This window comes from Strongylocentrotus purpuratus, unplaced genomic scaffold (genome assembly GCF_000002235.5).
Source record: "Strongylocentrotus purpuratus isolate Spur 01 unplaced genomic scaffold, Spur_5.0 spur5_contig_763, whole genome shotgun sequence".
Taxonomy (NCBI): domain Eukaryota; kingdom Metazoa; phylum Echinodermata; class Echinoidea; order Camarodonta; family Strongylocentrotidae; genus Strongylocentrotus; species Strongylocentrotus purpuratus.
The window spans coordinates 9,712-22,451 of record NW_022145462.1 but is presented as its reverse complement, the minus strand read 5'-3'; the positions used below and the strand labels follow the sequence as shown (position 1 = coordinate 22,451).

Genomic DNA, 12,740 nt, shown 5'->3' with positions numbered 1-12,740 from the left:
ATAAATTTATCCTCGTTTGGCTGTTAAACGAAGATAAATTTATCCTCGTTTGGCGGTTAAACGAAGATAAATTTATCCTCGTTTGGCGGTTAAACGAAGATAAATTTATCCTCGTTTGGCTGTTAAACGAAGATAAATTTATCCTCGTTTAACAGCCAAACGAAGATAAATTTATCCTCGTTTGGCGGTTAAACGAAGATAAATTTATCCTCGTTTGGCGGTTAAACGAAGATAAATTTATCCTCGTTTGGCGGTTAAACGAAGATAAATTTATCCTCGTTTGGCTGTTAAACGAAGATAAATTTATCCTCGTTTGGCGGTTAAACGAAGATAAATTTATCCTCGTTTGGCGGTTAAACGAAGATAAATTTATCCTCGTTTGGCGGTTAAACGAAGATAAATTTATCCTCGTTTGGCTGTTAAACGAAGATAAATTTATCCTCGTTTGGCTGTTAAACGAAGATAAATTTATCCTCGTTTGGCGGTTAAACGAAGATAAATTTATCCTCGTTTGGCTGTTAAACGAAGATAAATTTATTCTCGTTTGGCTGTTAAACGAAGATAAATTTATCCTCGTTTGGCTGTTAAACGAAGATAAATTTATCCTCGTTTGGCTGTTAAACGAAGATAAATTTATCCTCGTTTGGCTGTTAAACGAAGATAAATTTATCCTCGTTTGGCTGTTAAACGAAGATAAATTTATCCTCGTTTGGCTGTTAAACGAAGATAAATTTATCCTCGTTTGGCTGTTAAACGAAGATAAATTTATCCTCGTTTGGCTGTTAAACGAAGATAAATTTATCCTCGTTTGGCTGTTAAACGAAGATAAATTTATCCTCGTTTGGCTGTTAAACGAAGATAAATTTATCCTCGTTTGGCTGTTAAACGAAGATAAATTTATCCTCGTTTGGCTGTTAAACGAAGATAAATTTATCCTCGTTTGGCTGTTAAACGAAGATAAATTTATCCTCGTTTGGCTGTTAAACGAAGATAAATTTATCCTCGTTTGGCTGTTAAACGAAGATAAATTTATCCTTATTAAGCTGTGATAAAGAAGATAAATTTATCTTTGTAATAATAATAGATTTGTACACAGTCGTATTTATTTATTTGTATTCAGTGGTACATATTAAATTGTATAGTACATTTGCATATCTTGTTTTCATTTGTTTTAATTATTTGTCTAGAGTGACCGCCATACCTTTATGATCAAATGATAATTGAGTGAAGAGACTGGAGAGCGTGTGTAGAACAGAGATCGATAAGTCAGATATGTGGGTGGTCGTGTGTGGAGATGTGAAAGTAAAATCAAGGACTCAGCTTGATGAAATTTTGAGGAAAAATGAACAAAAATTCGTTCATTTTGAAAAGATATACTGTTAACTATGAAACACATGTATAATTTTCATTTTTCATCGGTCTTTAAACAGACGAGCTTCGAAATCAAGCTTTGCCATTAATACGCCTGGGAGCAATTTTTTTTACATCTGTTTCCGACAGATGTGTCCCAGTTTGGGGTTCTCGGATAAACCGCGTTTGCATCTCATATACTAAAAATGTGATCCTTAGTCTGGCGTCCCCGCTATAGGAGATTTCACTCTTATTGAAGAGTCGCCCACCCAGGATGTTGATAAAGAGGGAATAGGGGCGTTAGGATGCCCGCCAAATCACTTGTATGCACATTTGAGTTAGCAAAAATAGAGGGTCTCCGCAACTGCGACTATCATCATTGTGACGTGACGAATTTACTGTTGATGATGATGATGCTAAAGATGTTGATGATGGTGTTTGTGGTGTTAGTGATGATAATGATGATGCTACTGATGACTGATCATGATCATGCATGATGACAATGATGATGAATGTGATGATGCTGTTGCTAGTGATGATGAAGATGATGATGATGATTATGATGAAGATGATGATGATAATGATGATGAGGATGATGATGATGGTGGTGAAGATGATGATGATGTGATTGGGGCGTGTATCTTCCGTGCATTCCGTGTCTCTAGTTACACCACTGACCTGACTGAGAATTGAACTAAATAAATGTTTATGAACTGTGTAAGTTTAAGATATGAATATAGATGTTACACTTTACTTTGATGGTAACCTAACTATCAATAAATACCCCCCCCCCCCGAAAAAAAAATATATATATATACATTTTTTTTTTTTTAATTAAAAAAATAAAAAATAAAAAAAAAATCAAAACAAAAAAATGGTTGCATCAATAGAACTATATTATATGCTAATATTTAATCTCTTTCCACTCTTTTTCCTCATCAGATTCTCGATCACGACGTCCTCACTCCTATGCACACGCCAGCTCGTACGATGCGACCAGCGACCCGCGCTCGATGACGGCCGATATCCTTAAGGCAAGTGGCTGGAGGCTGGAGGAAGAGGAGAACGCTTCAGGATCCGATGGGATTGCCCGACCTATAACCCGTGAACGACATCCGAGGTTGAGCCGAAACAGCAAGAATCTCTCCCTCCCGCTCTAGATAGATCATGAGAGTCGTGGCAATTACAACAGTCGATGAAGATCCGAGTCAGGAACGTTGTTACAGGATGGGATGAGAAAGGGGGAGGGGGTGGGGGTTGTCGGGTGTGACCAGCAGACAAATATATTACCTTGTATTAAAACATTCAAAGTATTCTAGTGATGTCTGGAATTGAGTAGGAATAAGTAAATCTTACTACATGTAGAGGAAAGAGTACAAATGATTTTGAAAACTGGATAGTAAATATGTAAAATAAAGTGGTGTAATGCAGTGTCATGTTAACAAAAATCGTTTATTTGCATTGTGTATATTTAATCGATAAATAAACTTCAATGCGTGAACATTTCTGTGATTTAAAAAGCGTTATATTTTGAGATGCGAAGTGACGATATATCATTTCACGTATATAACCGTGTACAAGCCCACATAATCATCTTGAAAAATACAGATACGTGAATTAGAATGACACTGTATTTTTAGTTTTAATCATAAGTCTTCACTGTACATACAAACTGAGGAATGTATTTTTGCATGTACATATTTTATTTGTTTATTACCGGTATATTCTAAATTCTGACATCGAATATAAGCATTGCCATATATAATATATGAGCAAACCTTAATTATTTTGTATCTGCAAAATTATATGACGTAGTATATATATATATATTCGTAATTTGTTTATCCCTTTCCTTCTCCACTCCTCTCTCTCTCACGATCTTAGCCTGCCAATTCTCACCCATTACTTTACAATTTGTATCCAAATTTCAAATTCGGTTAAAAACATGATTTATTGTTTGTTTTACCTGGAATATTGGGCTTGTAAAATACTGAAACAATCGTTAAAGACGGAAAACTTTGAATCAATGCGCTAGTAGTCGTATATGAACAAAACATTTATAATTACTAGTTTATGTATATGTCAAGTAGGAAATTGATTTGGAAATGAACTTGTAGGAAATGCTTGAATCTATGTTGTCGCTAATTGTACATGCAAGGTTTTCCAGCTGAGAGGATTATAACAGAATAATTGTATAAGCTTTAGTGCAATAATATGTCGAATATTGTCTGTTCGCTTCTGAAGTATCCCTACGAAGTCTGTATTGGGCGTGCAATATTTTTACATTGAACGTGCAATAAAATTGTATCTTTATTTTTAATGATGCCTCACACAAGTGTATGAAATGTTGTTTCACTGAGATTTTGAAGATCAAAGAAAGCAAGAGAGAGATAGAGAGGGAGGGAGAGTGAGATAGAGAGAGAGAGAGAGAAAGAGAGAGAGGGGGAGGAGAGAGAGGGGGATAGAGAGAAAAGAGAGAGAGAGAGAGAGAGAGAGAGAAAGAGAGAGAGAGGGAGAGAGAGATGGAGGAAAGGGTGGAGTGAGAGTGAGACGTAGAGGTAGTGACAGGGGAAAAAAGTTTGGAGAACAAGAAAAAGAAATCATTCTTGTCACAAATAGTCTTTATAAGATGCAAACAACCTCATTTCAAGATTATTAACTAAAATGGAACCCCACAAAACAGACATTTCAGTTCATGTATCAATGTTAGATTTTAATATGCACATTGTTAAGCAACCATTATTACACAATAATACACTGTAGCTTGATATATTGCTATAGCTAGCAACAACATATATTACACATATACAACTCTTGGTGTTTCCCAATACTATATAGTTTCAATGCAATGTAGCATGTATTGTACAGAAATAAGTTTACATGAAGTCAGCAACATGACAACATAATGTTATCAAATATGGTAGGAATACATTTCTACACATATAGTGGGCATACAGTAATTCATAAAAAAACATATATAAATATCTATACAGGTGCATTTTTTTACAGATGATTTTTATAGTGCTTAAGACATGGCTCACAAAGGTTAATACATACAGATATAAATGAATTAGAGAAAAAGAAAGTTCTTCTTAAAAACACACCACATTGCTAATTTGCATTACCCATCACATCACAGCATACATAATATGACTACATAGTTAACAAAATACAACAAATGAATTGCTGACATCTTTGAACATCCTTTTTCAAATCCCCCCCCCCCCCCTCCCCCCGTTCTTGAGATAACGCGATCACAAGCTATTTTTGCATACATAATGAGCCCTGTAACCTTTGACCTTTGACCTCGTAACCCCAAAATCTAATCAATTCATTGGCTCTGCAAGATACATGCATGACTTAAGTAGGGCAGGAATCCATCAATCAGTTCTTGAGATAACGCGATCACTAGAACGGGACAGACGGACGGACAGACAGACGGACAACCTGAAAACAAAATGCCTCCGGCTACTTCGTAACGGAGGCATAAAAAGGGTAACCGCAATGTCCCCCCCCCCCCCCTGCACTAAAAAGAAATTCAAATACAAAAATGAATAAATAAATAAATTCACAAATTTAAAAAAATAATAATAATTAAAAAAAAAAAAAAATGAATAAATAAATTAATTATTTTTAAAAAAATATTTTAAAAAAAATATATAATAATAATAATAATAATGATAATTATACAAACTAACAACAAATCAATAAATTATTACGTAAAGATTTGTTGCAAATTACAGTTGATAATTCATTGCAATAAAATTCTTCTAAAACTTGGTAACAATAATTTGATATTACATTGGTCATGTACTGTTGTAATAAATTGCATCAAATACATCTATATTTAGACTTTCCTACCATTAATGTCAGTGAAGTACAATATAATATGAGTGAATGGATGTACAAACAAATAAATTTCATTCAAGATTTTATTTTGAATGTACGCAACTACGCATACATTTGCAAAGCCCAAAATATTTCCACTTGCCAGACATATCTATCAATAATTGCCCCCAAAAGTATTATGTTAGACTAATCAGCTCAAAACAACCAATTACAAATGAAGTCACCAGAATTTATTCTTTGATTTGTGAATTTTCTGAAACTTGATATCCCAAGCTTTTGAGCAGCATTTTCAACACGAAACTGTTAAATTGTTGCTTATTGCCTATGCCTTTATTGCTTCTCCATCTGAAATTTTGTGAAATAATTATCTTGCTATTAAATTCATAATTAATATGAATCACTTTTCAAGGAAATCAATCAGTTATATCTTTCTTTTCTTCTTCTTGCATCCATTATAAAAAAATATTTAAATTTTTTTTAAAAGACTAAATATCAGGATTTTCCTTCCAGATGGAAATAAATGCTGTTTGATGTTCTTGCCTCGTAATATCAAGGAACAGGAGTCACAAAACACATAATTTCAAGTTAGACAAGTCTTGAAAACATCTTACAATGACTATAGAAAAGAAACATTTTGTACAAATAGAATTAGCACAGTATTCCCATATGTACAAAATTTGAGGTACAAAAATAAAAAATCTATACATTATTCACATATTTGTACAAAGCAAGGTGACATCACATTATAAAGAATGATGTACTGAATATTCTATGAAGCTATCGAACAGATCAGATTGTGATATTGTTTTCATTGATATGATTATTACAATAATATCGTTCTCCTTCGATGAACAAAGGGCATGTGGATTTGATTTGTGTACTCCTCGATTCCTTACCGGTACATCATTTTGTAAACGTGTTTTATGCGGACAAAACACTGGAAACATTTTTGTTTCTCTCTTCTAGTTTTGCCCTTATCAAGATTCAACCACCTGTTCGGGCATGATTCAACCTATTCAGGAAAGAATGGCGGAAATAATCAGTTCTTCCTCATCAAACTGGCAACTTACACTGTGACAAAATAAGAGGTACTTATCTGAAGCTCTATGACCCCATATTACACAAATACCGCATATTTGCCGTTTGATATCATGGAAATAATTTTTTTCTTAAATTTGAATACGATTGCCAATCTCCGGATTGAATTGCAGAAACATGGCATAAAAAAGTTAGAACTCTTAAAAACCGAAACATGATGTATTGCACTGTTTTATTTGTGCTTGATAAGTGCACAAGTTTTCTTCTGTTGTTCAAGTCAGTGCCAATAATAACAAAAATTAACCTAAAGCCCCACTGCACCACTTATAGCTACTTGCACCCTCTATATAGCAAACAATGCCTAATCGGTGCCTGTTGGTCCCCCATGATCCTCTTTTTCTTATGTTAATTGAGAGCTGATTTGATGAGATAACCACCTGTCAGTGACCTTGCAAGGAGGTCTAATCCTCTGGCCAAACTAGTACAGACGGGCTTTAATGAATGTGACTGCACTTGCATTATTCTTCCACATTCAGTCTTTTATATTCTGGTTGTTTTTTAAAGTAATCATGTCATCATTATTTCATCTGACCTTGCAATGAGTATTGCCATGAATACAATCTTGCTTTTATAAAGAATACAATACATGAATGACTAGGGAATTCAGTAAAAACATTATAAGTACTGTTTCATTTACCAAAAAGCGGGTTAGGTAAACTTCAAGGAAATGAACATAACTGACATGGGAATGTACATCCTGGAATCAGATCTTACACCATAGCAAACATAAACACTCCAAGGTCTTGGAACGTTATCAAAGCAGGCACCTGTTTCTTCTGTTCCATCCACTGGCAGTACATCTATATTGCAGCACAAACAGGTTTAGATTGGCTCTCTCAATCAGCCTATACTCTCATCATCCGAATACTCGACCGTTTTCCATCCTTTTGCTGCAAATTGAGGCCCACCTACACAAAGAAAGCAGGCAGGGAAGAGAAGACGACAAAAATAACATTTAGAATGAAAATAAGAAAAAGTTTAAGATGAACCCACAGGTCAATGGAAGATATGAAGAGAACGAAACCTACAAGTTTTCAAGAAGTATTTTCATATACTGTCTTCTGATAGCACAATTTGTCTTCATATTTTGAGCGGAGGATTAAAATTTATAAATGAAACAAAGAGCCTTTCTATGAGAAATAATGCACATCAACTTGGTTTTGAACCCAGGACCTCCTGGTTAGGAGACCACTGCTCTACCACTGAGCCCTCGCACCTCAAGAGCTCTTGCTGGTTTCTAATGGTCACACTATCAATGGGTAGTATTCTCATAAGTTAAGCTGGGACTAAGTCCAGACTAAACAATAAGTTAGTTCACACTTCTATGAAGTGCTAGGTTTCATCTTCCTCCTTCAATATTCATGACAAAGATAATCTACCAAATACTTTTTTGAAATTCGGTTCATACTCATATTATCTTTTTTTTCCCATTACATTGCAGAATTAATTTGTTGAACACTTTCCATTGCAGGATTAAAATAATCTGTACAGGGTAAATGAGTTGGCAACAGGCACTCCATAAAAGTATGGACTAAGTTAAGCCAGGCTTAACTTGGTATGCGCTATCAGAATACCACCCAATTTGTCTTTACTTACTGGATGGGTCTCTCTCCGATCTATTCAGAGCGTTGGTTGAACGAGATGGCTTAAGGACGGGAGCTGGTCTAACGGTGGCGTCCAGTCCTCCTATATGATTGGCTGTTATTCTAGAGGCGTCGCCCCCTGCATTGGTTTGGGCCCAGTCTGGTCTACCACTGGATGATTCATTAGTAATATTCTGTAACAGGTACATAAAAGAAGAGAAGATAACAATAATGAGAGATTTTTTTTAAAATATTGTAAAATATCGCCACAGCCTGGATGTTTCTGGATCTTCTTCAATACAGCAACATTAATTTAATATCTTACTTCTACACCATAAGACTTTGCCTCTTGGAGTAAAAGTTTAATTCTAAAACGTAACCCTGAAATGTGTTTCTGTAGGAACCCTACATGTTTGATTATGTACGTACAGTCTTTCAAACACCTCATGTTGTTTTATGTTGGAGGGTTTTTTGGGGGAGGGGGAGGAGATGATGTTTGGTTTCCATCCCAGTAGCAACTTTCAGCTCAAACAAGTTACTTTTGGAATCTTTCCAACCCAACCAAGCACAGATGTAAAGTTATATACTGGTATGTATCTGCTTTTGAAACTATTAAATTAACTTTGTATCCTAGTTGTTAAAGAAGAATGCAAAAGTTTACTGGGTTGATGTTTTTCCTTACAAATAGGATAGAGTGTTTATTTGTCACTGTAGTTATTTCTTAAATTCAGACACCAAACAGTTCTTCAATGTGTCCTAACCTGTCTTACCCAACCTGTCTTACCAGTAGGCCTACAGTGGTTGATCATAACACTATGTCCATGATTTATGTGACACTACAAGCAAACTTACAGATGTGGATCTGGCTCTCTTCAGCTTAGCGTTAAACTGTGTTGATGGGAGTGTCTTTGATGCACTGCTACTCTTGATACTAGGGGAATTCCCTGTTTTATCAGGAGTCATTGCACTTTGCGGTCTTCTTTGTCCACTGGCTTCCATCTTCTCCATTCTCCTTTGCCTGGGAGAAAGAAAAGCAAGTTGGACAGGTAAGATTAAAGGCAATTTTTGATATTGGTTGGGATGTCTAGTTAATCTAGTTATCTGATAACAAAAAAAAAAAAATTAATTCAGTATCAAATTTGAACAGATTATCACAATTGAGATTCTGATTTCTACGGAATTTTCTTGATAAAAAGTGAGATTTTTAGGTGGGGGGTCAAATTTGCCACACCCAGTTAAAACATTTTTTCCAAAACAGTTTTGATGGATAGGGTTAAAACCCAAACAATGTCAATTTTCTCTTGTTTCTTATTCTCCAAATGTGTCTGGTAAATCAGCATGAACATCTCATGGGCCACATTCATTGTACTCAGGATGTACCTACCTTGCTACCAACAGTTCATCCTCATTATCCAAGTAATTATTGCGATGGGTATCTGTGGCAACAGGGGCATTAGCCCTCCAGGGTTTGTGCTGGAGTGGTTTGGGGGGCTTGCTTTTTGTGGACCACGCGGTCTTCCTAGGTGGGGTGACCGTCTTCTTGGGATCGTTCTCCTGGTTGCCATTGATCGTTACCTGCTTCTGTTTCGGAGCATCCTATCGGTGGTGGATAAAAACGTTGATGATAAAAAAAGATATATGACAGAATATTGTGTGAGCATTACGATAGTAGATTAGACACTGATATTTTAATGGGGAACTGCAGAGTAGGACAGAGAGGAGAGATGGAGAGAGGGGAGAGATGTATGAGATGGAGGGAGGGAGAGAGTAGGAAGGAGGGAGAGAGGAAAGGAGAGAGCGGACAGAGGGCAAGATACAGGGAATTCTAGCACAAACAATATTTGAGAAAGAATTGGAAGGGGAAGAGAGAGAGAGAGAGAGAGATAGAGAGAGCAATATAGTGTAGTAGTGCAGAGGAGATGAAGACGGTTGGATGACATGACATTAAAGCATTATATGTACATACATTTTTATAGAATTTATTTTCACTCTCTTCATTATTATTTTTATGAAGAAGGAGAAGATTCCTCCTAAAACCCAGTCTGAGTTAGGGATTTATAAATTCATCTAATGAAATCTAACATGGCACCCTTCTAGGGCATCTTTGAGGCACTTGTATCATAGAGAAGAATACAACAACCTCAACGTCTGTCTATTTCTTACCTTGGGAGGGAGGTAGTGGAGGCTGCGGACATTCTCTAGATAGTGTCGCTTCCAGACCCCTGTCTCGTAGATGCTAGGAGTGAATGTCAGGTACCAGCCAAGCTTGAGTGCCTTAGGCATCCACAGTTGGTCCAGCTCAGTCAGGTAGCGCCAGTACCAACAAACCTGGTATGAAATTATCACAAGTAGATGACGATCATATGTTTTAGACTACTTTCAAACACAAGTATTGGCAAATTTATGACTTACATGAATGTAGCACAAACACAGCTTATATTATAGAAATTAAAGATTAACTGTAGTATAATTCTATTGATCAGAACCTCATTCAATTATATGACCTCCTTTCTTGAAAATATCTCAGCAATAAAATAAAGAATCTGTACTGGTTTTAAAATAATTCTAGAAAATCGAAGAGAAAGTAGTGGGTACAGTATCAAGATGAATCAATTTCTGTAAAAGATGAAATACATGTATGTTTATTAAAGTGCTGAGCATTTGATTTACAAGAATTCTTTTCACCGTGCCCCCCGCCCCTCCCTCATAAACCAGCAGAATCTAAAAGAGCACACTCAATTCAGATTCAGATTCTAAATGCCATAATTGATTTCCTAAAAACAAAACAAAATGGCTGGTTTTGGATAGCAAGTAAGAGCCGAAGGTTTTGGATAGCAAGTAAGAGCCAAAGTATCTTTAAAATGTTTCAAGTTTTTGTTTGTTCAAACTGGACTCACCTGAGCAGTTCGACAGAGACTCCTTGGATCCAGGAAAGAGAAGATATAGAGACTGAGCGCTCGAGGTAAGACCCTGGTGAAGTCCACACGCTCAACAGGGAGCTGCACTTTGACCAAGGACTTAGTGTACTGAAGCTGGGTCATTGTACAGCGCTCCACGATGTCTGCTATCACACTCCTCTTCTGTCCATCTGTCCATTTGTCAAACTGAAACAAAAAACACGTAAAGGCAATTCAACTTAGATCCTCCAAAAGCACTTGCTCTCCTAGAACAAAACAAAATGTATGATTTTTTCATTCATCATTACTGGTCTGATCCTATAACAATCTTGATTTTGAGAAAGACAGGTCAAGATGAAACAAAAAAATATTTCACCTGCTTTCCCCAACTAACTTCGGGCTGGAATCATAGTGGAATTTATTTTGTTGGCATGATAATCCAACTTGCAAAATGTACCTATCCTACCTGCACATGAAAACAAATGCTACCCCCCCCCCCCCCATTGTTCTGGGATTCTATATTGTTTGCCAAGTAGTGTACAGGTATAATTTATTTTCTGTTTTGTAGCATGTAACTATATTTTTTTTTAATTCATCCAAGTACGAAAATTGGATATACTTCGAGTAGAACTATACCCTCCAATTCTAATTATAGAAATTATATGTATTAACACACATGCCTACTATCAACAAATTTTAATTTAGAAAAATGAGAGGATATTAGCCTAGGAGTAGGAAAGGAGAGTTCTTGTAGTTGTACATTACCCATTTTTGGATGACCTCTCTCCTTTCTTCAAAAACCTGTGGATATAAAACATAAGACATTGTACAAACTTTCATAAAAACACTTAGACTACTGACTTAGCCTTAGGCTCAGCTCAGTAAAAAGTTTAAACATTTTTATAGTCATTACTAAATTAGACTAGACCTTCTAGTCACTAACAAAATGACTACCGGTAAGTTAGACTTAGAAATAGAATTTAGAAAAGTACATTAAACTTTAACCTAAGTTTAACTAAGATTATAACTTTAGTAAAGTTAGAGATGCCTCAGCACATTAATTATATATGCAATTACATAATCAAGCCTGTGGACCCTCTGGCCTCGGCTACATACATGTCATGTAAGTGACACAAATGAATGAACAATAACAATCAAGCATTAAAAAAAAACAATAACAAAAGTTAACAAAACAAAAACAAAACACACAGATCTAAATTTTCTAAAACTTAGGGTCTAGATCTACACACATAATATGTGAGTGTATATACGTAAATTTGAATTCAAAACAATTTGTTATAGTATTCGGCAATAATGGTCATAAACTGACTGACTTGCCACTTCACTTGCCAGTTGCCTAAATTAAACAACAACAGCAGACGTGTAACTTAACAGGTGGGACTAAACTTTTCAAATCTTCAATTCTAAGCAAGTAAGCTAACCTTGTCCTTGGTAGGTGCATGGTTCATCGGAGTCCATGAACTGAATTTTATTCGAGTATCAAGATTCTTCTTCTTATTTTCGATTCGTTTCTGTTCACCTGACCAAGCCATGTCGTCAAAGATAAACCAATAATATGACTAGATCTAGTCTATTTCACATCGGTCCCTCCGTTTCTAACGAACGCCTTATCATATGCTGAAGATGCTGAAAGATTATGTTCTCTACTTTGTACGGTGTTCTACAGAAGAAAATTGAAAAATGTTATATTCGGTTTAGCACAATATAGGCTCAATTATTACAGCTATGGGCGTATGTCACCAAAAGCTCTTTAAACAAAATTGATTCATATTACAGACCTGTCTGCTTCTTTTCTGCGAATCTGGCACTTACATTTTTATATTGCGGAGAAATTATAACCCTTCAAAAAAAAAATGTAAGAAATCGTGTATGTTTGTTTCTGTTTCATGATCAATCTGGCACTACAGGCCTATGCATAATATTATTGGTACCTTGCAAAATC

General features: G+C 35.7%; 1 protein-coding gene across 1 annotated transcript; it reads right to left on the bottom strand.

Moving 5' to 3' along the window:
* Window positions 1–6,661: 6,661 nt before the first annotated feature.
* LOC582406 (F-box only protein 16) lies at window positions 6,662–12,396 on the bottom strand. The gene is made up of 8 exons (XM_782358.4): window positions 12,220–12,396; window positions 11,543–11,578; window positions 10,778–10,984; window positions 10,044–10,208; window positions 9,265–9,476; window positions 8,733–8,898; window positions 7,894–8,074; window positions 6,662–7,205 (listed from the first exon to the last, which is right to left on the bottom strand). Exons 1-8 carry the CDS (start codon window positions 12,328–12,330, stop codon window positions 7,138–7,140), a joined length of 1,146 nt encoding a protein of 381 aa, XP_787451.1. The 5' UTR covers window positions 12,331–12,396; the 3' UTR covers window positions 6,662–7,137.
* Between the last annotated feature and the right edge of the window lie 344 nt (window positions 12,397–12,740).

Bases quoted from the DNA above. Each gene is read 5' to 3' on its own strand.
- LOC582406 (XM_782358.4), bottom strand. From the start codon at position 12,330: ATGGCTTGGTCAGGTGAACAGAAACGAATCGAAAATAAGAAGAAGAAT. The intron at 10,985-11,542 runs GTAATGTACAAC...TTTTTGTTTCAG, and splicing joins GAGAGGTCATCCAAAAATGG to TTTGACAAATGGACAGATGG. The intron at 9,477-10,043 runs GTAAGAAATAGA...CACCACCGATAG, and splicing joins TCCACTACCTCCCTCCCAAG to GATGCTCCGAAACAGAAGCA.